The sequence below is a fragment of the Balearica regulorum genome, chromosome 3, assembly GCF_011004875.1.
Source record: "Balearica regulorum gibbericeps isolate bBalReg1 chromosome 3, bBalReg1.pri, whole genome shotgun sequence".
In the NCBI taxonomy this organism is placed as follows: Eukaryota; Metazoa; Chordata; class Aves; order Gruiformes; family Gruidae; genus Balearica; species Balearica regulorum.
Genome location: NC_046186.1, coordinates 99251434 through 99276858, shown reverse-complemented (window position 1 = coordinate 99276858; position 25425 = coordinate 99251434). Strand labels below are relative to the sequence as shown.

The 25425-nt window shown below is 40.4% G+C and overlaps 1 protein-coding gene across 2 annotated transcripts in view; it reads left to right on the top strand.

Moving 5' to 3' along the window:
* The window catches only part of MTA3 (metastasis associated 1 family member 3), a 137555-nt gene extending 115020 nt beyond the window's left edge, over positions 1-22535 (top strand). The window contains exons 19-20 of one of the 2 annotated variants that reach the window (XM_075749149.1): positions 4405-4432; positions 18143-18242. In XM_075749149.1, coding sequence (XP_075605264.1) covers positions 4405-4432; positions 18143-18154 — 40 coding nt within the window. In that variant the 3' untranslated portion in view covers positions 18155-18242. Of the gene's footprint in view, positions 1-4404; positions 4433-18142 lie in introns of both variants that reach the window. The other variant, XM_075749147.1, reaches the window with a different exon arrangement.
* The last annotated feature ends 2890 nt before the right edge of the window (positions 22536-25425 follow it).

Genomic DNA, 25425 nt, shown 5'->3' with positions numbered 1-25425 from the left:
TTTTTTTCAATTATTACAGAGAAGTGCTTGCCAAGGGACGAGATGAGTTCTACACTGACAGCGTTTGTCTCTCCACACTGATCTCAGAAGTAGACCAGGCAGCTAGCCTAGACTAGATGATTAAATTCTAGGGGATTGAAGTATGGTGAGATGAGTCTTGCCTTTGCAAATCACTCATCCGTGATAGCCCTGCCTGCTCCCACCCCAGGAGATCCCCCCCTCCCCACTCCCGTGGCTGCGGGCACGCTGTCCCGGCCAGGCAGCAGGGCAGAACTTGCTCTGCGTCCCCCTGCCCACCCATGGGGTGGGTAAACGAGGGGCTTAGTCCTCAGGACTCTGCGTCTGCTACTCTTCTCCAAATCGTTCAAAGTTTAAAAAAGCAACATTTGAAATCTCCTGGTGTGGGGAACGCAGGGCGGTTAGACCTTATTGATAGTCCCTCAAACGAGGAGGCACCTGAGACCGTGGTGGTGCGTCCCGCTGGCCAGCGCTGACGCAGCACTTCAGGGGAGAGGAGGACTGCTGTGGGCGGCTGAGCCCCCCGGACACCCATTCCCAGCCTGACCAGGGCTAAGGCCGGGGGCTCAGTGCCAGGACGTACGCGTGCACCATCCTTCTGTGCTGGCAGCACGCAGGGAGTAACAGTGCCTCACTCACCTTAACCTTTAAAACTATAACTAAGGGGAGACGGCAACTTTTTTCCTATGAAACTCTGTTTCACGTGAGATCGGATTCTTTTCCTTTTTTTTTCTTTTTTCCCACCTCCCGTTCCCATCCCATCCCCACTGATTCCTTCCCTACCTCAGGCGTGCTTTCTCCTTTCTAACTTTGTCCTTTAATTCCCTCCACCTTTATTCAAGATTATTTAGAAGAGACGGTGTAGCTTGTTCTCCTCTCAGCTCTCACTCGCCTCTGTCCTTTACAGCGTGAAGTGGAACACGCTGCCTGGTTCTGGTGCTAGGAATGCACTGATGCCCGAGGTGGCAATCAAATGCTCTGCTCATTGGGGGAACAAGGGGGAAGAGGGAAGGGACACTAGTCCCTGGCAGCCAGCCTGTCCTGTGATAGGAGTTCCCGTAGCTGAGCACGGCCATGACACAGTTGAATGCAATATAATTGCAATGGAAAGAGATATCTAGGGAGGAGACGTTTGTGAAAACGCAGCAAGCAATGTAGCCAGTCCTGCCATAGGAAAAAAAAAAAAACCAAATCAGTTGCCAGTTTGCAGCCATTAGGTGTTTTAAATATGTTCTGAACATTCAGCTCAGAAATAATCATTCCATTTGAGTCAAGGTAACAACTCATTCTCCAGGGCACTTGCTTCATGCCGCATCAGGATCTGGTCTGTTTCAGTCTGTGTATTTGTGCATCAAAAATACATGTAAGGCAGACACATAGAATGATAGAATCATAGAATGGTTTGGGTTAGAAGAGACCTCCAAAGACTCTAGTTCCAACCCCCCTGCCATGGACAGGGACACCCTCCACTAGACCAGGTTGCCCAAAGCCCCATCCAACCTGGCCTTGAGCACTGCCAGGGAGGGGGCATCCACAGCTTCTCTGGGCAACCTGTGCCAGTGTCTCACAACCCTCGTAGGGAAGAATTTCTTCCTAATACCTAATCTAAATCTGCCCTCCTTCAGCTTAAGGGGATTACCCCTTCTGCTATCACTCCACGCCCTTGTAAACAGTCCCTCTCCAGCTTTCTTCTGGGGCCCCTTCAGGTACTGGAAGGCTGCTGTAAGGTCTCCGCGGTGCCTTCTCTTCTCCAGGCTGAACAACCCCAACTCTCTCAGCCTGTCCTCACAGGAGAGGTGCTCCATCCCTCTGATCAGCTTCATGGCCCTCCTCTGGACTCACTCCAACAGCTCCATGTCTCTCCTGTACTGTGGCCCCCAGAGCTGGATGCAGTACTCCAGGTGGGGTCTCACCAGAGTGGAGTAGAGGGGCAGGATCACCTCTCTCGACCTGCTGGTCACACCTCTGTTGATGCAGCCCAGGACACAGTTGGCTTTCTGGGCAGCAAGTGCACATTGTCAGGTCATGTCCAGCTTTTCATCCACCAGTATCCCCAAGTCCTTCTCCTCAGGGCTGCTCTCAATCCCTGCATCCCCTCAGCCTGTATTGATACCGGTGGTTGCCCCAACACATGCTCATTACAGCAAAAGGAAAAATATTTTTCAGTATAATGTTTTGTTTGCAATGGTCCATAACAATTTTCATTTCTCCATTCTAAAACATTCTTTTTGTGCAGTGAACTAAGGTTTAAGATGCATATTTCAATAAAACATCAAGTAGGGAGTCAAGAGGGTAAATTTTTAGACATTTAGCTCAAAAAAAGTTATACTACAATAGTTGGTTGAGGAAGAAAAATGTAATATTGCTACTAAACTAAATAAGGTGCCAGCGTATTTCATGCTAAACAAGCCAAAGATGCAAAACATCAGCATTATAAATTTTGTTATCTATCAATAGGTAAGATGAATATATGTATTTATGCCTCTAAGCACCAGTCATAGTTCTGTAAAGTTAAATAATTGTATATCTAATTGCTCACAGATTCCAGACGTTTGTAGTGATGAAAGAGTAGGGAGCTAAATATTCAGAGCAGTAAAAATAACTGTAGAAATTGTATATCATCTAAACTTTCCAAGGTAACCCTTGGAGCTGCCCTAGAATTTTGATGCAGTGCCCTTCACTCTTCTTTCAGGCCACAGTTCAACGATGCCTGCAGGTACGCTTAAAATTTAGTGTAAGCGTATGTATCATTGAAAGAAAAAGACTGGAGTTTATGTCTGAAGTTCAACATATTTTAGGTGCTGCTCTGCTTTTCAGAGTGGTACAGGAATGTACTTTATATCAGCTGTAATCTGCATCCTCATACATTTCAGGTTTGGTTTGTTGGGGTTTTTTTGCTTTTTTTTTTTTTTTTTTGAAGCTGTAGCTATTTGAAAGCAGTTTCCTCCCCCGTTGTGTATCAGCATCTGCACATCCGGGGAAAAATGCCGGCATAAATCCCACTTGTATTCCCTTGTCTCCAAGCCCAGAGGCCTCTGCAAAGCTGGGCTGCGCGTCAGCGCAGTGCCCTAGCCCCAGTCGTCACAGCCCCTGGCCGCTGTGGGGAAGGGACAGAGTGAGTTTGCATCTGCCTACGTACTAGTGCCACGAATGAATCACCCGTATGAATGTCTGGATTGTTCTATATCTATATATAGACATCCCCTTCCTGAATACCTATCGGCACGCCTAGTGAATTTTGCCAATAAATACAGAGTTTTGCCATTTCATCTGTGGTGACAGGCTGTGCTCTCCATTCAAAAGCCATCCTGATGCTTGCGTGAGTCCAGCTCGCTTGGGATTTCCACACCTCTGTTCAGTCACAGGCTCAAAGCAGGGATTAATCTAGGCAGAAAACCAGGTGACAGTTCAAGAACACTTACCTTGGCATTACATCGTAATTTTCTGTTGACCTTTGCTGGATAGAACATTTTTGTATTTTCCTTTATTCTTACCCTTTTTGAATGAAAAAGGAATTCTCATTCCCTACTGCGAAATAACTTGCTCAAGATTTTCTTCTAGAGTGCAAATCTGTTTACACAATTCATTGAAAAATCACTCTTTAAAGAGCCTTACATTTTTCATTACTCACCACGGGAGACTCCTTATTTCTTTTCAATATACTTAGATATTAGCTGCTAGGATTCTCCTAGCACTAGGTGCATGCTTTAGGATCAACCAAAAGTCTCATAACTACAAAAGAATTTTATTCAGGACGTTGTACTAAATCACTTCTGCTATAAGGAAGCTTTCTGGGTTTTATTCCCCTTTTGTTGACTAGCTGTAATGTGGATTCTTTTGTAGGGCCTGTTAGAGGTTAATGCAGAAAATGACCATATTGCATGAAATTAAATTCTTTATACTGAATCACCACTCTGGGAGTTAAATAATGATTGAAAAAATGGGAAAATTCATATTATGGTCTCCAGAAGTTGAATAAAAATGTAATATATCAGCTTAATATCTGTTGAATTATATAAGGCATAATCTATGAATAAAATTAATAATATTGCTGTTGGATATCAAGGGAAATGTATCTGTTGATTAAAACTTTTCTTGCCAATTCTAGGTATGCAGTGTGCATACAGTTCCTATACACATGCTCTGTACATAACAGAAAGCATGTGCATGCTAATGATCGTACTTGTATAGGGACAGCTAAAACACTGTGTGGCAAATAAAATTTTTTTTTCAGCATTTGCATTATAAGAAATGTGTGGAAATGTTTGGCAATGTTTGGCTGAATGGGTTATAGCAGCAGATTCCATATGCTTTCCCTTCGTGGGCCAAAAAGCATATTTGCATATAGAACTGCAGTTGAATGACTCGATGCTTGTTTCCTTTCAGTGCTGAAGCAGTTAGAAACCTTCTCACGGTAAGTGCAACTCCATTGGGAATGAGTTAACTGCAACTGCTAAAATTAGAACGTGGTCTTTAGCTGTTACCAGCAGACATTGCATCTTTTTTGCCAATAAAATCGAGAGGCATCCCTGTGGCAGCATTATATAGGCAATTTTCATATTCTTCACTTTATGTTCTGTCTCCAAAAGGAAAAGCTTCCCTTGATTTGTTGAGGTACTACATAAGGATATCACAATTCCTGTGATGATTACCTGATACCACTCACTTTTATTTATGCATGTCTCATAGCACACACAGAAAAGCTTCAAAACCGAAGTTGCATGTTGAGAAAGAAGAGAACGTGAGGCTGACAGCCGACTTCAGCACAATGTTGAGTCTTGCCTTGCCATCAGCGGTCTGGTTCTCTTGCAGAAGTGGGGGAGAGTAACGCTAGTGCTCACGGCCCTTCGTGCTCCTGCATATGCCGCCAGCACTCTCTGCCTTGTAGCTTTATCAGTGTAAACCCCAATCTGTACCTTTAAAAGCAAACGGAAAACTCAGGTGAACCAAACCCTTTTAACTGTCGCCAATATTAGGAGATGCGAATGACCTGCCCTTGACCCTTCTCCCTCCCACAGGTGTTTTAATCGATGCTTAGACAAGGTCAGGCACAGCGTTTGAGTTACCACTTGCAGCACACTGCTGGGAGTAAAGGGAAAAGTGGAGGAGAAAGTCTCCAGTGCCCAGGGTCTGCTTTACAGCACATAGGTGCAGGTCTAGATCGAAGTCACGAGTTCCAGTGTAGCTGCTCTGCTCCTTCTTCCTCTTCACGTGTGCAAATTGTATCACAAGAATGTTTCTAGGTGTGTTTGTTCTTTTATTTTTTTCAGTTGTCCCCAGCTGTGCAAAAAAATTTGCGCACCAAAAAAAGTATTTTTAATATACACTCAGGGATGACCTCTGCTTTTCATAAAATTGAGGCAATTTGATTTGAGTGGGGATCCTGGTTTTGAACTTCACCATTCTTGGATCCAGGGCATAGTGCATTTTCATTTCGTACCTGCATGGTGCTGTGGCCATTAGACCCCGACCCTGTAACCGACTGCATGAAGACACCTGGCTGCACCCTTAGAGCATCTGCTGCAAGCCTGGGAATGTGATGCACCAGCTACTACCCTCTAACCAAAAAATCAGCCTTTAAGGATGTAATTTCCTGGTTCCTTCTGCTGTATTTTATAGTTGTCATACATCCTGAAAAGCAGGGCTTACAGAATATATCCCTTAGAATTATGTCTAATCCTCCCTGATAGGATTGCAAAGATCTTGCTGATGGGCTTCAGCTGAGCACAGGTGAGCTGACAACCATACCGCGTCGCTGTGGCAGTGCGGCGCATTGGCAATCTGGGGAGGAATGGTCCTTGCTGCGCTTCCGGAGCCGTCCTACTTGGCTGGCTACTGCTCAAAGTTGTTACGTGCTCGTGAGAGTGAAACCCCATAGTCTAATAGTTTCTGGGAGCTATTATTTTGACCTTATTTAGTGTGGACTATTCATGAATGCCACGCACTGTTCATACCTTTAAAATCATACTTCTCTGCGCCCTAGCTGAGGTACTGTGATACAGAATCGCAACCAGTGGTATAGAAACTAGATCATAATCTCTTGCCATTTGTTTCTCGTTGAGCAGTTTTCATGGGCCTGCAGATACTTGCTTTCTCTATTTACCTATATGAGAGTTTCCTCTGGCATCTTTTACAATACCTAAAGTCAAAGTAACACTACTATGATAATGCAGACGTTTGTTTTTAAAAGCAGGAATATTCCATGAACCTAAATCAACTCATTTGAAGAATGTGATTTTTTTTTTTTTAACATATAAAAGGAATAATAGATATATGCATGGAAAACATGTACCTAACAAAACCCAAATTCAGTATAAATTGTGCCATTAGGTAGAGCTGGTAGGTTTGAAGAATGTGTGACATTAATAGTTTTGCTTTGTCAGTCTTCAGAAAGAATGAAGTAAAACCATTCTGGTTTGGAGCTAGGCATTAATCTTCTTGCAGTTTTAAGATGAATTTTCAGTGATTCTGTAGTAAGCTGCTCACCTTGTTTAAAGCTACAGGGTAAGGGAAAGGTGTTGCAGTGGTTGGAGTGCTCACCTACGACTTGGGAAAATGTGATTCAGTTCCCTGCTCCCCGCCAGACTTACTTCCCTTGAGACCTCCAGCATTAAGTCCGTATCTCCAAGCATTTAGATGCCTGACTCCTCACATTAAAACTAACAAGGTGCCTAAATGCTTTCTTTGTTGAAGATTTGGAGGCAGTTGTTGATGTACCCTCTGTTCTCTGTCTGAAGAATCCGAGGAAGAGCACTTTATTCTTTCACAGGGCTGTTGCACACGGAGCAGGTCGGAAGCCTTACAGGGGATCTTCTTTCAGAGAAAACTTTTCACCTTTATTGGTAACAAAATCTCATGGCAGTGCTGCCCACAGGAGTCCAGAGGCTGCTGACTGAAACTGGGTGATTTGTTAGTTTCAAAGGTGTCCCTGCTAATTAGCAGGTGAAAATTAATTAGTGCACAGCTCGGGTGATGACCGCAGGGAGACAGAGGCTAAGAACAGATGGTTGTAAATGACCTAGTTACTGCTGCCTGAAGAGTCACGCCGGCGGATCTTGTAAAATGATCGTGTCTGATCCTACCTTGTTGCAAGAGCAGAAATTCATATATGCTGCCTCTTTCTGGTGGCTTAGATACCAACGCATATTTTGCAATTGCGTCTTAGGTAGGAGCTTGAATGTGGTTAATTCACATGACTCAGCTAAAGAGCAGTGACACATTTAGAGGTGTTACTCAACCACTTGCAATCTTCTCCGCTCCCTTTGACGACAGTCATTTCACATTCAGAGAGTAGCTGCAGAAGTAGCCAGAGCTTTTTATGTTTGGGAAGGGAAATACAATTTCTGAAATGAGACTTTTTGCAAAATTTTATTGTCTTGAGAAACTTTGGCGGGAGAGAGAAAAAAAGAATTTAAATGAAACACGGGGTTGATAAGTGCATTAAGGATTGTCTTAAACACAGATGTTGCTGGAGAAGCTCCCGTGTAAGTACTTAACTTTTCCATAAACCTCACTCACTTTATTAGACCTGCCAGACCCAGCTCAGCAAAGCTGTTAAACGCTTGCACGACTCCCACTGAGCGCAGTCGCTCAGCTAGCGTGCATCACCCAGTCAGTAATACACCTTGTATGTCAGATGTTCAGTTGGGATGTCGTGCAATTCTTTTAACCTGTTTTCTTACGGTTCTTGACAAATTTTTAATTTTCTGCAGTATGGTTGGCCATTTCAAAAGGTTTTCCCTCAGAAGCTGTCTTTTGTGTTTGCGCAGAGGATTTGGTGTAACTGAACCCAATCCTCTTTTTACAGGATGTTTTAACTGAAGGTCTTGGGGCTTAGCTTTTTGTTAGCTTGCTGCTCAGGATTTTGCTAAATCCACATCCCCAGTAGGAATGTGTCATCTTGTAATATTTGGTCATCTTCTGTTGTGGGAGTTAAAACCAATTTGGTTTTGAACAAGAGGAAATTTTTCTATAAGGAAGCATCTGTCTATGGGAAGCCAGTTTCTCTTTGGAAGCTTTGGGAAACATACAAAACAACAATAAAAATGCTAACTTGTCAGACCAGCATAGGCTTCTGCATATTTCAGTATCAAAGAAAAGATAAAGATGAGATCAATTACACAGTTGTTACCTGTAGCAAGGCTAGAGAAACACTGCTTTAGGACTAAAATTAATGTACTCTCACCATTCCTAAACCACAGAGGTTTATCACATTAAATCTTAGCTATTGATGATTTTAGTCCTCAAACACTGCAAAACATCAGTCTTAAGAGATCTTTTTCCCTTTTTACAATTTCTCTGCTATGTGAGCAACTGTAAGTAGTAGAAGCTGGCCACAGGGTTAAGAATTATTTCATTTGAAGGCAGAGGAATTCGCACCAATAATCTGAACGCAGATATAGAATCTAGGTAAGTCCTGTGGTGAACACACTGTTGTTAAACTTAAATAGCAAAGATGATGATAAAACTGTACTGTGGTGAATATGTTCAAAAATACAATGTCGGTGATCCTCACACTCTTAAAACTCACACAGAACTGCCCACTAGCTTTCATTTTTAAGTTGTCCTGTATTGATTTCTTCATTTAAAATTACAGATAGAGGACTTAATTCTGAGACGGTCTGTATTTCAGTGTAGGTATTTAATCATTTATTCTTATAATTTTCCTCTGATAGGTGTTTGATTTTTTTTTTAATTTTTTTTTTTTTTAACTCATGAAGATCTTTTAAATGCATGACCCTTTGGCATGAATGTAAGGCAGACTGTGGAAAAACAAATGTTAGTTGGTCTTTTTTTCTGACAAAACTTGGCTAAGTAACTACATAGTCATTTTAAATATAAAATACTGAAGAGAATATAATGACTGTGACTGTGAAAACTAATCATAGAGATAACTATCTGTTCTTGTCAAACATCTAAGGAGATGTGGCTGGCTGTTTTCCTTCCTTGTGCTATGGTTAGAGGCTAAAATATTTACCTGACAAAATACAGCAGAAGTGTTGTTCTAGAGTAAGAAGCAAGGAACCGTGCTTTAAAATTCCTAAGTTGCCTCTGTTGATGTGAGACACCAGACAAGTCATTTAACCTCTGAGTAGCTCCACTTTTGTCTGTAAACTTGAATAATATTGATGTATGCCTACTCTTAAGGATGCTGTACAGTTTTTAATTCAGCAGTCCAACAAGCACTATGAGCTACGGACAGGAAAGGTGCTGGCCATAAGAGTGGAGAGCAGGATGAGCGGCAGAAAGTGAACTTGAAATAGACCTTTGGTAACATGAATATGAAAGAAAAAAAAGGTGAAAATCCAGTCTTTAAAATGAAGCTGACCTTAGAAATTAGCATCGAATCATTCTGTGGCAAAGCTTTTCTCTGTTGATGCCACAGTACAGATTTCTTATCCATAGTCTGCATCGGAGCTTCTGCGTGTAGAGTAAGTGCTGATCATGCAAAGATTGATGGTGTGGAGTAGAGCCCTAGGGGACGGTTTTGTGAGGGAACTTGTGCTCTCCAACTGGTTCTGGTAAGAATGATTGATTTTGATTTTTAGTCCTTGCTTAATAGCAAGTAGCCAGAATGCCAAGAAGCTCATCCAAATGTACTCTATTGGTACATATATTATTCCAGCAAAAGTATATGCATAAATTGATAAAGAGAAAAATATTGTCAATTTTTTTGAGCCTCGGGTAATATTATAAGCTGTAATACTGTAAACACAGTGTCCAGGCCAAAACCCTCACATGAAACCTTCCCTGAAGTAATCGAACAAGATATGGAAAGAAAGAAAGAAAAACACTAATAAGAAGCCATACAAAAAGTTTTGTGTTGAAACAGTTCTCCTAATAAATAAAATACTACAATAGTTAAGATGGGGTGTTTAAAGTGTGTCAAAGTTGGAAACAGCAACAAAAGTAAATGATCTTTTTTTTTTTTTTTTTTCTTTTTTTCCTATGGAGCATATAATGGAAAGCTTTCTGCTATTTTGGACTTAGATAAGCATATAGTATTTTTGAAAATTTTCAACATAGTTTTCAGTGATGCTGCGGAAGTGGCACTTAATGCTTGTAGCCCAAGCCCAGAAACAGAAGTTGTATATTCTGAATATTTTTGTCATCTTAAAGTCTGGGATAAAGCTGGAATTGTGAATTGATATGCAAGATGTTTGGGGAGTAGTTGAAAGCAACATTGTGTTCCACTCTTAGCCAGTTCTGATGCATCTTCTTTCCAATTTCTCGCCTGACTCAGGAAAAAATATATGCTGCCATGCGGGTAACGTTTTCGTCTAGTAGCAGGTGATGTTTATTCAATATACAGCGTGGCCATCCTTCTGCTGAATAACTAGATGGTAATGAAAATTGCTGTTGGTAGAGTATAAAGGTATGTAGTGTAGGACTTCACCCACACCCTGTTGATGCAGTTAGAAAGAATAACGCAGTAGCTTTGAGATCTTCTGGCATTTGTGTCTGTGAGCTGTAGAAGGTTTTCTGGGTCCTTGGATTCCCAGGGTGCCTACGTATTGACTGTTTTGCAGTGATCTTGTATGTACATTCATGGGGAGGACACGTCAAGCAACTCTTTCTTCAGTACGGCAGACTTCATACCTTAAAATGGCTGAAGTCGATGGTAACTAGGGAGAGGCTAATGAATTTCAGGTTAGGTGCAGAGCAGCTGTCCCATAGCTTAGGTGACAAGTCTGTCGAAGCCTTAGCCATTGTTTTGTTTTAAGGAGTATGAATAATTGACTTTTTTACCCATTCCATCGAGCTACCTTTGCTAGGTCTTATGGGTTCTAATCCTCTCCATGAAGCTGGACGCTGTGGTGAAACGCTGTGAATCCAAAACCAGGCTTTTCTCCCTTCTTCGGGGGAAAAACCTGTCTGAGGAACATGGCTCTGAGCATGCCTCTACCACCGTCACTGCTGCGGCGTGTCAAGTGAGGTAGTGGCACTGCTGAGTTAACAAAGCTCCACTCAAGATGCGGGGCAAGTCCTGAGCTACTTAATCCATGCTGAGCTCTGTGGTGCCCATCATTCCTACCAATTAGATCAAGGGTTTTGGTTTTTAAACTCTGCCTACCATGTATCAGTCCGGTAGGGCCTCCGTGCTGCCGGCTTCTGCGAGAAGTCAGCGCTGCACTGAAACTGATGTGTGATAGTTCTTGTCCTAGCTACCTGCAGTAGGTAACTTTGGTCTCTTGGTGGTAAGTACCAAGCTCACAGGTGAAGCGGGAGGATAATTTCATTGTTGATTGTTAAGATTTAGATTTAGCCATCATGCGATGACTGCTGTATGACAGCATCTATTTATAATGTTTCTTAGGGGTTAAAAGTTTTTCTCAGTTCCAGCATTCAACTGAAAAATGAATAGTACTGCTGAGAATAAGACTTTGCACTTCTTTAATTCCTTCTCTCCTAGCATCCTAAACCATTTTTAAAATATTAATGAAATATGCCATTTTCAGGGGAAATGAAAGCATGGAAAAATCTGTCAAATGAGGTGATTTTTCCAAAAGCCATGCCAATTGCTTGCAGTAAACCTGGATATAAATCTTTTCAATAATGGGTAAAGTTCCTGTTGTTCTAGGCCCTCTAAAAATGCACACAACGAGATGGTTTCTGCTCTGAGGACATTTTGATCTAAGTAGATTTTAAATCAGCAGCAGGCAGAAAGAGGCAGAGAGGTGGCCTGTGCCATGCAAGAGGTCAGGCATGATACAGTCATAGAAGTCTGTGCTTTAAACTCTTGGCCTGGATTTTTCCTCCCAGTAAAGAAAATGCTCAGAAAAACATTATTTATTGCTTTATATATTTATATATGTAGTAGCTATAAGCTGTTGCTCTGAAACACAAAACAGCAAAGAAGCCCTCAAGGTGGTGCAATGTTTGAAAATACTATATTAAGCTGCTTAGGAAGATCTGACACAGTAATTTGTAACTGATCTGTCTATAAATTATTGTCCATAGAGAACAGTTTTGCTCCATAAATATTGGTGCCAAATTGGAAGATAAACACCAGCAAAGGAAAACATTTCCTTGCTTGGAGGAGAAAAATAAGACAATCTCTTAAAACATTTAAATGATGTTGGCATGTCTACAGCAGCACCTCTTTAATCTTATAAAGGTTGTACCACTCTATCTGCCATCTGTGTGAGTTTTATAATGCAACTAAGTGGCTCATGGCAACTGCTTTCCAGTAGCCTGATGCTTATTAAAACACTTCTGGTTTATTTTATAAATGAACATTTCACAAAGGGGCTTATTTTTAAAAGGCCTATCAGTGTCAACCCACTTCTGCCTTCCAAATATATTTCTCCTAGTTTCTGTCATTTTGAGGTTAGATTAAAACTTTAATGGGATATGGGTAAGCTTTAGACTCAAAGTGCTGAGGAAAAAAAAAAAAAAAGATGTCTAAACCAGCCAGCCAAATAGACAGTTAAATAAAATACTTCTCATTTCCACACAGGTAGAAATGTAGGAAGCACTGTGAGTCATTCAGTCTCTCTGTAACCTGTCAGGTTTCTAAGGATCTGCAGCTTCATCCCAGTTAAATTCTCTTTCAGCAGACTCAGCGTTGCACATGTTTTGGCCTTTCACTTTGTTTAAAAGCCTGTTGAAATTAAGAGAAAGCCTATCAACCTCCTAAGATAGTGCCCCGTATTGTAATTTAATCCACTGAATAGTTACTGTGTACCTCTGGATACAAGAAGCCCTCAGACAAATGAGTGATAATTAGATCTAATAACCCCCAAGGAATGATGGTTATTTTTTAAATCGTTGTTTTTGCTAACTGGCCTTGAGCTTGCACTGAAAATTTACATTGCACAAAATTTACATTGCCCTGGAGCAGCAGCAACTTCACGAATCTTTGTCTAGAAGACTTTTTGTTGTTGTTTTTTAGTTTAGTTTTTCTCTCTGAATGTCTCTATGGTTAGACTGATTGCAAGTTTCACATAAAACTTGTGCCAGAATGCAAAATCCAGCCTTGCTGTAGTTAATGTCTAAAACTCCATCTTCTTCCAGGGTTGGCAGTGTTTTGTGCACCTGGCATATTTAAGTTGCTGTTTACAATTGGCAAGTCATACTGGAATACTTCACCCCAACCTAGAGATTCGGTGGAATTTCAGCTGTGGTTGTCCAGGGAATAATCGGTTCTCTTAACACCTGCTGCTGACCTCTGCATTTTCCGTGTGCTATCACCAACAACTGGATAATAATACCTTTTCACAGCGCTAGGTCTTTGTATGTAAGGAAGTTGCTCGAATGGCATCAGTCTAAGAAAGACTTAACAAAAATATCAAACCAATTTAGGTAGAGCATGAAACGTAATACTATGCCCTTCAGCTTAAAACTCTGCACCCAGGTTTGTACTAGGTCCTTAATATATTTTTAGTGGAAACAGAGCATCAAAAGCACTTCTGGACCTTGTTATTTAAGAAGGCTTATGGACATCTCAAAAGTTTGTGTGTGTTACAGGGTGGGGGGGGGGGGGGTGGGTGTGTGTCCCTCCATAGGAAAAATGTTTCTTTCCATTCACTTTCAAAACAAGGTTTGTCATCTGCTAAAATTTCGGCGGACCTTTACATGCAATTAGTTTCTCTCACAGTAAAAAGTTCTGCCATAACTTATTTAGTATTACTTCTTAAGTTCTGTTGGTATAGCTGAATAGACCAAAGTCACTCTAGGCATCACAACTCTGAGGCTAATGCAGAGGAGGCAAGACTGATGCACAACCGTTTATATATAGAAGCAGCAACAGACAGATACGCCCAATATCAGCAGCACTAAAGCAAGTAATGCCTTTAACTCCTATTAGAAAAGGCTTGAAAAACACATTCTTGACTAACATCAACTGAAGGTCACCTTTCTTTATTTTATTTAAGTTTAAAAATTGCTGCTGTTTTAATGCGTGGCATAATTAGAGCAGGGAACTTTGAGTCAGCTCTTACAAATGAGAAATTTTGTTACAAGCCATCCTACTCCTGAGAAATCTGGACAGAACAGATTATATAGGATTGTGCTTAATTCACCAGATGGTTAGTTACATGGAATTCACTTAGATCCTGAGAAAGGGTTGGTTCGTTGAAATGGTTTGCCTGATTAAATTTAAGCGTAGCATGAATGCCCTATACAGCCTAACTATTACTTCTACCCAGCAGGTTCCAGTCTGTGTATGAAACTTGCAAAGAGAAGATAGTTCTTAATAGTGTGTGGTACTTATGTACATTTCCATATTTCTCTGAATAGGTGCCAGGGCTCTTGCATACCTTTATCTGCAGTTACTAATTGAAGTATCATGCAGACATAAAGAGTTTGTCTTATTCCTACATTAGCAGCAGTGCATCACATTTGACACAAAAATGAGCACAGTGGGCTTTATATACCAATCACCTATTAAAAGTTTGATTCATTCTCATACCTTTGGTCTCAGGAGGGCTAGAAAAGGCTTTACAAGGGCAAAGGCTTTAAAATACTTTTTAATTCACATTTCTAATGAAGTCTGTAATGCATCATACTTCAAGCACTAGTACAAAAGTCAAAGGAAAAAGCAGGGGAAAATGGCAATTACTCTTTCATAACAACTGCAAAGGATGTTATCAACACTACAGATATTAAAGCCATTTACTTGCCATCACCAAATAAAAGCTTTATGCAATTAAAACATATGGCTGGTATTAACTGAAAAAGGGACAGGAAATTGAACATTAAAGGTGACTCTGCCCTTAATTCACTGTATCGTTGGGGGAGGGAGGAGAGTGTGTTGAAGTGCTCCGAGTGAAAGGGCGACCGACAACCTTATCTTTGAATTTCCTGCCTTTCGTCAGCTACTATTACAACCTGCATGCTTAAGTATTAAAAAACCTCTGAAGCGTTATAAAACCTGATCAGTGCCTCTTGAAAAGCTTGACTGTATTTAGATGCTAAATTCTTCAGTGTAAAGGATCAGTTCCCTCCACCCTCTATATTTTTCTTTTGCAGTAAAAAGAATAGCTTTGGCTTTTAGCGAAATGGTTGTTTAAATCTTATGTTTAATGAAGTCAGTGGAAGTTTCCATTCTTCCAATTTTATTTCTGAAAGGCTATATCCCAGAAAGTTAATTTCTGGAAGCATTTTCACATTCCTGATTAAATAGAAGTGCTGAATTCTCTTTTTAGAGTGCATACCAGATTAGTTCTTCTGACAGCCTATATAGGGCTACTTTCATTTACACTAAGCGAGGAGTTGACTCTTTATGTGGTTTGCTTGATGTAATAATGGGAGGACTCCCCCTTTTTGTTCTGCCTTTCTTCATGCTAGTTTCAAACCAGTATTTAATGAGAATAAGTACATCGTTTGACTTTACTGTCCTTACAAAATAATCACAAATTGTAATCACAAATACTTTACTGTCCTTATACTTAGTGTCAGCTGCAAATTATCATCACCATAGAATGGTCTGAGTGGGAAGGGACCTTAAAGACCTTCTAGTTCCAACCCCCCTGCCATGGGCAGGGACACCCTCCACTAGACCACGTTGCCCAAAGCCCCATCCAACCTGGCCTTGAACACTGCCAGGGAGGGGGCATCCACAGCTGCTCTGGGCAACCTGTTCCAGTGCCTCACCATCCTTAGATTGAAGAATTTCTTCCTAATACCTAATCTAAATCTGCCCTCCTTCAGCTTAAGGGGATTACCCCTTCTGCTATCACTCCACGCCCTTGTAAACAGTCCCTCTCGAGCTTTCTTCTGGGGCCCCTTCAGGTACTGGAAGGCTGCTGTAAGGTCTCCCCGGAGCCTTCTCTTCTCCAGGCTGAACAACCCCAACTCTCTCAGCCTGTCCCCATAGGAGAGGTGCTCCAGCCTTCTGATCATCTTTGTGGCCCTCCTCTGGACTCACTCCAACAGCTCCATGACTCTCCTGTACTGGGGCCCCCAGAGCTGGATACAGTACTTCAGGTGGGGTCTCACCAGAGCAGAGTAGAGGGGCAGGATCACCTCCCTCGACCTGCTGGTCACACCTCTTTTGATGCAGCCCAGGACACAGTTGGCTTTCTGGGCGGCAAGTGCACATTGTCAGGTCATGTCCAGCTTTTCATCCACCAGTATCCCCAAGTCCTTCTGCTCAGGGCTGCTTTCAATCCATTCTCCATCCAGCCTGTAGTTGTGCTTGGGATTGCCCGGATTGGCCTTGCTGAACTAATGAAATTGCTTTCATTAGGAGGAACCTCTTGGCAGTTTATGAAGTTGCCATATTAAAAATTCAGAAGGGACAAATAATTATCTAATATTTTTGTAAACCGTGGGCTTCTCAAATGATTAATGACCACATTTGTTCTGTAAATAAATACAAAGTTTTACAAACAAATATGTCAAAAGGGATCCAGTTCTGTAAGCTTTTGCTGGAATGATCCCCATTAATAATCAGTGTAGGTAACCGCTATAGTCTATTCACATGAATTTATAAAACCTAGCTGTCTCGTTATTTTAAAAATATGTGTTTCTGTCAGCCTCAGGTTACATTTCTATGATCTTACCATTCTGGAAGGTATGCAATATCTTGTCAATCAGTTTAATATCTTCTTAGGCTTAATTTAAGATGACCGTGTAAAGTAAGTACTCAAACAGTAAGTTTCTGTCTCTGTGGGATTGTGTGAAAAGCCTAAACTTAACTTTCTGGCAATTCCTTTCCTTTTCTTCTGTTGTCCTTGTTACTGAATGATGCTAAATCCAAATTTGGTATTCCAGGCCATGACATGCTGATGACATCCTTCTTTCAGGCAGCTAAAGTGAATACTTCTCTGCACCTTTTAAATATATTAACCAAATAGAAGTATTTTTCAGACTCCCTTTAACCTGTAAGAGCACAGTATGTTCAATTGATTTTTGACTTTTTGTTTTGTCTTTGATTATGTTCTGTTCTGTGGTCCAGTTACTCGACTGGAAGCTTACATTCCTGGGGAGTATTCAGCCAGTAACTAAATATGTGTTTGAAATTTAATATGCAAATTAGTATTTTAGTATTCAATAGAATTTATTTTAAGCTGATCCTGTATTTTCAATGTCACGTGCCACCATTTTTCAGTTTCAGAGTTAAAAGCCCATTAAGATGAAAGGGACAAATCACATCTTGAGTTACCATCTCAAAGCCTTGATGCAGGTAGGCACATCATCACCCTTTAGTTTGTAGTCAGGTCATATTTTCAACTTGGAAAGTTTGAGTGAGAAAGCCTGGTTTCATTTAGTGTTTAGAGGCCCTAGTTTACTTTAATTCATTTCCATAAGCTCAAAATCTCTAATTTATAAAACTACCTAAACAAAAGCTGGGATTCTCCACTTAGGTGAATTCAGAAAATAGGACATTTTCCAGTAACATCTAATATTCAAGACTCAGCCAATGAATATGGTTCTTGACATACTCTGTGTGTGTCAGTTCTGTGTTTTCTGATACTGTATCCTGGATACACTCAGCATTGTGGTTATTGATTTATAATAGTAGAGAGGCAGAGCAGTTGGAACATAACAAAGCTTTTTGCTTCAGAATTAACTATCCTGGAATGTGTAAGATTACAATACAAACAACATGGCTGCCTGTAGTTAATTCATTTGATTTATCATCTAAAAGTCTAAAATTAAAGTGGAATTTACTGCACCTGAAAGGCACTAGAACAAAAAGCCCAGAGATTCAGGTCTTGTCTTATCTGCAGAATTATTACAGTGCAAAGAACAACAGTTGCTCCCAGTCCATCACTTTTACAGAGGTAACACATTCACTTGGGTGCTAATGAGGTTCATTCTTCTGTGGTCCTTCATTCCTATATTGATATCACATGTGAGGACTCACCATTTGAGCGTTCTGGCCCAAGATTTCGTCTAATGAAATGTTACTGTCCAAATATTGTCTAACACCAACTCACTTTTCACTGAGCAATTATCAGTTACTAGTTGGAGACAACTGTGAATCATCAGTTGATGGACAGGGCTCACTCCTGTTGACTGCAAGTCTCTTTTCCATGAACTAGCCTTCCTGCTCTGGTAAGAGTATTTGTTATGTTTGTTATTGGCTCTTGAGCAGTCTTCTGTTAAAGACTGAGATTTATCTCTTCTGTTGTCTCTCTCTTCTTTCCCTCCTTTCCTCCTTCCCTCCTTACAGAAAAATCCGTAAGAAGTTCACCAGATCACAGCTGAAAAGAGCTTCCAGAACACCTTGTTCTCCGATCATTGCAAAGACAAAGTGTCTCATGAACAATAGGCAGGCACGAACAGAGCCAGGAACCATCATGCACTGAAGATATAACAGCATCAGCACCATAATCATGTCAGAATCATGTTTAATTGTGAATGCAGATACAACAGGACCTTCCACATCCTCAAGACAGAAACACCGTACGGACAGATTGTGGCTGGGTTCTGTGTTCTGGGCAGGATCCAACAGCAGCCCTTGTTTTCCCTCGTCTCTGCAAGGGCTACTTCTGGTTCACTGTGCAGGCCTATCCCGGATTGTCCTGCTATTCCCTCCATTCCCAGTCATCAGCATTGGCTGGTCAGGGAGGGACTGTTTGCACTGACCACACTGAAGGAGTATGGATGCAAAGTCCACCCACCACATTTGTGTATGCCTTCTAGTGGCTTGATACAAAAATATGCAGCTTTCAAAACTATTGCAGTGTCTTTAAAGTGGGATTTAGCATTGAGGGGCTTGTATTTTCAAAAACAGCTGAAAACTTTGGGTGTTCATATTTTTCAGTATTGACTTGAGTCGCTTTGGATTTGATTTTCTGAACTGCTGATCATCCAGACCCTGGAATGAGGACAAGGATTTGTTTAGCAGTTCTGAAACTCAGACTGAGTTAGTAAGTGCCCATAGAGGAGAATTTTCAGAATTCTGGCCATATTAACTTTGGTTAAAATCCTGGAAAGTATTATGTGTGGCAGTGAACATCCAGCTGGACTAGTTGCATATGTAGGAACTGATCCCATTTTTGCAAGCATCCACCTATTTCTTTGGGTATTTTTTGCATTTCTTGAAGCCTATTCTGAATAGTGAAAACCAGCAGAACACCATTCCCAGGAAAACATGAAGAAATAGAGTATTTCCTATTAGAAATGTCTCTCCACAAAATAATCTCTACATTTTGATACGTCTGGATAAAAATATGTCTTGCAGAATGCTTTGAAGTTCATAATTGTAAGGCTACAGGTGGAAACTTAACCATGGAGAGATGATGTGCCTTTTGAAACTACTTGTAGGAAACTGTCAGTCCCCCTGAAAGTGGGAATGGCAACAGAGGCAGGTCTTTTTTTTTTCTACTCAGGTACTTACAGGTGAACAATCTCTGCCCTACTTTGAAATCAAGAGGCAACCAGTTTGTAGCACTGCTGTGTAAACCTAGTTGGGATATGTTGATTATCTGAGGCAAGTTGTATCCTTTAATAGGTTTGGTTTCTGTATGGCTTTTGAAGAGGTAGACAGACACTGAACACATCATAATAAGCTGAGTTTCAAGACTTTTTTTTTTTTTTTAATCTCTTTACTCGATAGCTCTAACAGTATAGTATAGATGTGAGGTTTTCATCCAGTTGTCAACGTGCACTCAGCTCTGTGGTTAGAAAGACAAAGATGTAAGTAGTGCCTAATACCTCTGGGTGATTCCCCCCAAATTATTCTCCCCTCATGTGATTCATGATTTCAGCCTGAAAGAGCATCTGTGATCTCAGCCTATAACTAGCCATACTTTTCATGTAGGATTTTCTGCTCCTGAGACAGTGACCCAGATGCTTCTTCAAAAAAGAAAGCACCTTGACCTCCTGAAGGGACTTGCTGATGATTTTATGGAGTGATGGATCCAGGTCTTGTCCGCTGTCCTACACCAGCAAGAAAAGGGTGAATACGAAGGAAGGATTATGACATGACATGCTCCTAGTACCCTGAGCACCCTAGTGAATGTCACTGATTTGAACTCAATTGGGGAAGACCTGGGATTCATCTGCTTACAGTTCCTTCCAGTAGCTGCTGAAGTGTGCAGCCCTAGGAGTCTCTTCTAGCCACAGGATCTGTTCTTTTCCTTGCAACAGGAGGGCTTTTCATCAGATAACTGAGCGGAGACAACCTATTCTTATTAGTAAGAACTGCCTTTATTAACTACGACATATGGAAACACCTTCTGTATAATAGCTTCCTCACCCATTAAAATAAAGAAAACATGATTATTCAGCAATCTGTTTGACTGAACGTGTGAAAAACATGAACAGAAAGAGCTTTGTTTCCCTCAGGCATCAGTGAAACCACACACAGCAGACTCATTTACAAAGTGTCATTAGCTGCAAGGTGATGGACTTTTTTACCCTGCCTTATTAAGCTTGTACTCAAATTACTTCTTTTAAGTCAGTGTGTTACGGTGTCTAGCCAGTATTTTGTAAAATGTCTGTGTGTTTCTGCTTTTGACAAAAGTATTAGTATCTGTAATAGTCTGATGTGAAGTCATTTTTTCTTCTTTCCATCTGAGGAGAGAGAGAGATTGGTAACAAGACTCCCTGTTACGCAGCCAGCTGCCTGATACCGTTACCTTTTGCGTCAGACAGCTAAGGTAAGGAAGGATCATTGCAGCTTCAAGCGGAGGTGCTTCATCTGGATACACTGGAAATAATGCTGTGCCCCTGCCTGGCAGAGCCATTTCACAGGTTGGAATAGCTAGCCTTGGGGTGGGTAAGGCACGGAGGAGACTGTTTGCTGGAGTAACCTCTGCTCCATCATTAAGTTGTTTTGCATGCAGCTGCACAGAGACTTTTCCCTCCTCTAAAATGCACACAGTGCACAGAGAAACTGCACGCCATGTATCGCACCTTTGTCTTTACCTGCTCTCTCTCTATCTTACCTTTCCTGCAAGATGTTCTCCAGAGATGGATACGGGATTTACCTGTGAATTTCAACGGAAAGTATGGATGGAAGATTAGCTGAAGACATGTTCCTGCTGGGTTCGGGCATAAAGATTTAAATTTTTGTAGAAATTGTGACACTCCTTACCACAGTATCATACAGCTCCATGCTTTCTGTTGAGTTAAAGATTTTTCTACTGGCTATGAGTAAAGATTCTGTGTAAACTGTAACAGTATATCCACAGCAAATCAGAGCTCAGTAGTGTTTTTATCAAGCTTCCCAAGGTAGTTATTTTAAAACTAGCTAACATATACCAGTCATCAACAATGACACTGAGTATAAACATAAACCTCAGAAGCAAGGACAAGAAGTTTGGTACTTAGCATGGATGTACGCAAGAGAATCTAGGCAGCATCAGCACTGCATTCACAATATGATTTATTTTCCTGTTAGCTAAATAAGAAATCTATCTGAAAATCTGCCTCTCTTCTTACAAATATGGGACTCGAAAACCATGCAAAATGCATGATCTTTTTGCGTCCAGAGGTCTCGTATAAAAATTAGGAAGACTGTTTTAACCTTTCAAATGTCTATGTTGCTGATTTCAACTATACAGCTATTCTGCTCTCTTGAAATACTTTGTATATTGTTTTCAGATTATTTTTAAAGGCCCCTATTTAGTGATGGAAGTTCTGGTTCTGCAGGATGGAAAAGTGAGCTTTTGAAATACTTGAGACTGCTTGAAATGTGTTGGTGATATGAAAACAACATCTTTTAAACCAGTGTTTTGATTAAGGGCAAATATAGCCTTCATTTCTGCAGTCCAAACCTTGCAGCATGTTATGAAAAACTGATTATTGAAGCTTGAAATGAAAAACAAACAAGCAGTAGAAACGGTGAAATGAAATCTGGACTTACAGAACATGCACTTTTTATTAGTCTAAAAGAAGATACTTTTTTTTTAATAAATATAATTTCAACGTAGGTACTTTCCTAATTATGAAGGCTTAAATAAAATGGAATGGCTGTGTAGTAGTTTCTGATATAGTCACAGCATAACATTCTACAGCCTCTTGCAGAGAACAATTATAGTCCTTCAGAAATATTATATTGCAAAGTACAATATCGTGGACACGGTGTCTTTGTGTACTGCTATGGTAATGGAAGTGTTAGAATCCTCTGGAAATTTCAGCAAAATAATATTCATTTTTCATTTTCTGTTGAAGGTCCTTTATATAAACCTGTGTCTTCATAAGCCAGAGTGGGTGTCAAGAGATCTGAGTTTATATAACTGCACAGTGGAATTTTTTGGAGTAAGTCAGGACTTTTTTATTCAAATGTTGCATGTTGAGGGAGGAAACCTAATTTTGGAATACATGGGTTTTGGATAAGAGTTTTGAGGTTGTACTATATAGTGATCAACAAATTTGCAGAATATGCTCCTGTTGCTCATGAAGATTTAACAGTTGGTATTGAAATACAGTATTGATTAAATAAAAAATAGAAGCGTTAAAGAGCTGTCTTTTAAAAATTCTGTTGTTTAGACTGAAAGTGATTTTCTCAAGGGAATGGTAAAACTGGGAAGCTCAATGTTGAGTGTGTGAGGATGTGGAGCACCTTAGAATGAAACATAGTACTATTTGATTTGCATTAAAGTGTCTTTGTGTACAAACTTTGTGACTCTTGGCCCTTTTTGCAGGAAACTGAATTTCTGTATTGACACTGTCATCCTGTTTTACAGTAGGCTATTGAATAATCAAGAGACTGAAAACTGATGAGCTGTTTAAACTGCACTAGAGTTAAAGGCACAAGTAGATGAAATGGGGATGAGGAAAGAAGGCTCAAAAGTGAGAGAGAGATGAGGTATTAGTCATTGCATTGGAATACTAGAAAACTTCTTAGGACTGAACTGAAATCTAGGCAAAACAACTCATAGTCCACAAAAAAATACTAGAAGTTACAGTGCGTTGCAGTCTCCAGGCATTAGCCCATCTAAACTTTGCAGGTCGTTATTAGTGTCAAAAACTTTGCATGTTGTTAATTTGGTAGCACCTGGAACTGGTGGCTTCTATGTGAATATGGGACATAATCTGAATCCTCTTCCTTACTAACATCTGAAGTAACTTCCCCAAAGAAATTGAATTTTTTTTTTTTTCAGAGAAGGAGAATCGTACAAAGGGCTTCTGAACAGAAGTAAGGGCTGCTACTTCACAGGTTTGTCCAAAGCAACTGTTTCCACTTCCTAATTCACCCATCTGTCTTGGGGAAGGCAGGATTTATGGGGATCCATGCTGCTTGCTCCACACACTAGCTTTTGTTTCAAGTGTGTGCATTAGAATGGATTAGCTCGCTCTTTTTTTTTTTTTTTTTTTTTCCCTCTCCCCTGAAGAGACCTGTGCAGATTCCAAGTAGCAAAACTCAAGTTCTGTGGTGTTTGGATTTCCTTGGCAAGATGAGTTACATTTACTAGTCCTTCTGGGTGAGTTGCATTGGTAGCAAGGAAGGGATAATCTCTGGAAGCAGTCCTTTGCTGGGGGAACCAAGGACATGGGCATCTCTTTAACCAGGCTTACAAGGAATCTCAGTCAAAAAGGAGGATGTCCAAGATACTCATCACTTCCAAAGTACGACGATAAAGCCTTTCCCTTGTCTAGTTGAAATATGTAGTTGAGGGACCACTTTAATCTCGTAATTCTTTAGTTCACTGTAAAGGTATTGATCACACATACAAAGCCTCAGCAATGAAAGGACATATACTTAGAGTGTTTTTCTTGTCCCATGCACTAGCAGTCAGAAAAAAAGAAAAAAAAAAAGAAAAAGATTAAATAAATAATAAATAAAAAAAAGCTGTGCTGTCTACTTTAAAGCAGAAATGATCGGAAAGGGCATTTTACTAGGGGCTGAATTCTGTTTTGGCCCTTGGCATATGCAGAACCTTCATTATACACTGTAAATGCAGAATGCATTTTCTGTGAGCCTGGTTTGACACCATGACACTTTTCCATGAAGTCAGATGCACTTTGGCTGTTTTATATAATAGGGAACTGGCAGACGAGTGACTGTTACCATTTCAACTTAACAAAACCCTACATGGGCTTTAGGACCCTGTTATATTACAGCCACTTGTTACCACTGTGGCAAGACCAAAGGTTCTTCAAATATTTGTCTATACATTAAATGTGTAATTCTTATAAGCTAAGTAGAGAGAAAAATTATGGAAATTAAACCTCTTTATTACCTATTTAAATGATGATAAAACCTAGATGCCAGGCCAAAGCACTGTCTGTGGCCAATAATTTTTGAGCTACACACTCAAATCAAAGTCCTCTTTGTGTAGCTGGGATGTTCTTTAAGCGCTATGTGATGAGGACATTTGTTTTTAAGTGGCTTAATAGAGTCTTGTAAGGAACAAAATCTCCTGCAAGAAATAAATCTTAGTCTGTACTGCTTTGGGCAATAGAATGGGAGGAAAAGGATTAGAGCCAGATTTCGATCCTGATTCTCTTCCTACTAAGTTAATGATTCAAGGCTGCAGAATTTCCTCTCCAAAGTTAAGCCCGAGTGAGCCTGGAGGAGTATGATGACTCCCTAATAATTTGTTTGTAGGAGGTTTTTTTCCTTTCTTGCTAGCTATGTTATTACTTTGGAGATTTGCTCCTCAGTAATCTGAATCAATAGTTTCATTAATGTGGAGGAAACAGTTCATATCACCTCTGGGCTAAAAGTGGCTCTTTCCCTGATTTCTTCTTAGGCACATAAAAGAACATTCTATATAATAATAGCAAAAAAAAAAAAAAAAAAAAGGAATTTCACAAGGATTTCTGTGAAGCTAAGAAGTAAGTAAAGAGTGTACAACCTTTAACATGATTTTCTTTTGTTACATGGGTGCAACTGTCCATGACTGAAGGGTCATTCTTTCCAGCAGTCCTTTCCATTCCAGTTCCCTGGACACTGCACTTGCTTTTGTTGTATTTATCAAACTCCTCCATTTATGTGGTTTTCTCTGCCCAGTAGTCACATACTGGAAAACGGAACTATTCATACTTTAACTTTTCAATAAGGTAAGTTATTGGGGCAGAGATAATAGAAGTTGAGAGACTATAATATTGATGAATGGCTCCATGTTTGTTTTCTTTCCTTCAGTCTAGATTACCATTAGAATTTTAATCTCCCTGCAGACAGTGAATTTAAGAAAAATTACACTGAATGCCTTTGATCCTTAGGATATGTGTTTATTCCATAATCCATAAGGTAGTTGTGTTGCACAGTGTGCTTGCAGGAGCCTGACTCTATCCTAGCTGTTTGTTAATCTTGCCCCATTGTTTATTTTCCCTATTAGTAACAGTAAGTGCAATATTTATTGGCCTTTTCAAGTGGACTAGACTCCATCCCGCAATTTGTACATGCACAGTTAAGGCATGGTTAAATATTTTCTCCTTTTTTATGGTCTCTGTTTGCTCTCCTGCTTCTTATATGTGTTCAGAAGTAAAGAGAGCTCAAAGCTGCTCCCCTTCCTAGTGTGTGTGGGTTTGGCTCAGTTGCTGCTGAATGCCTAGGAG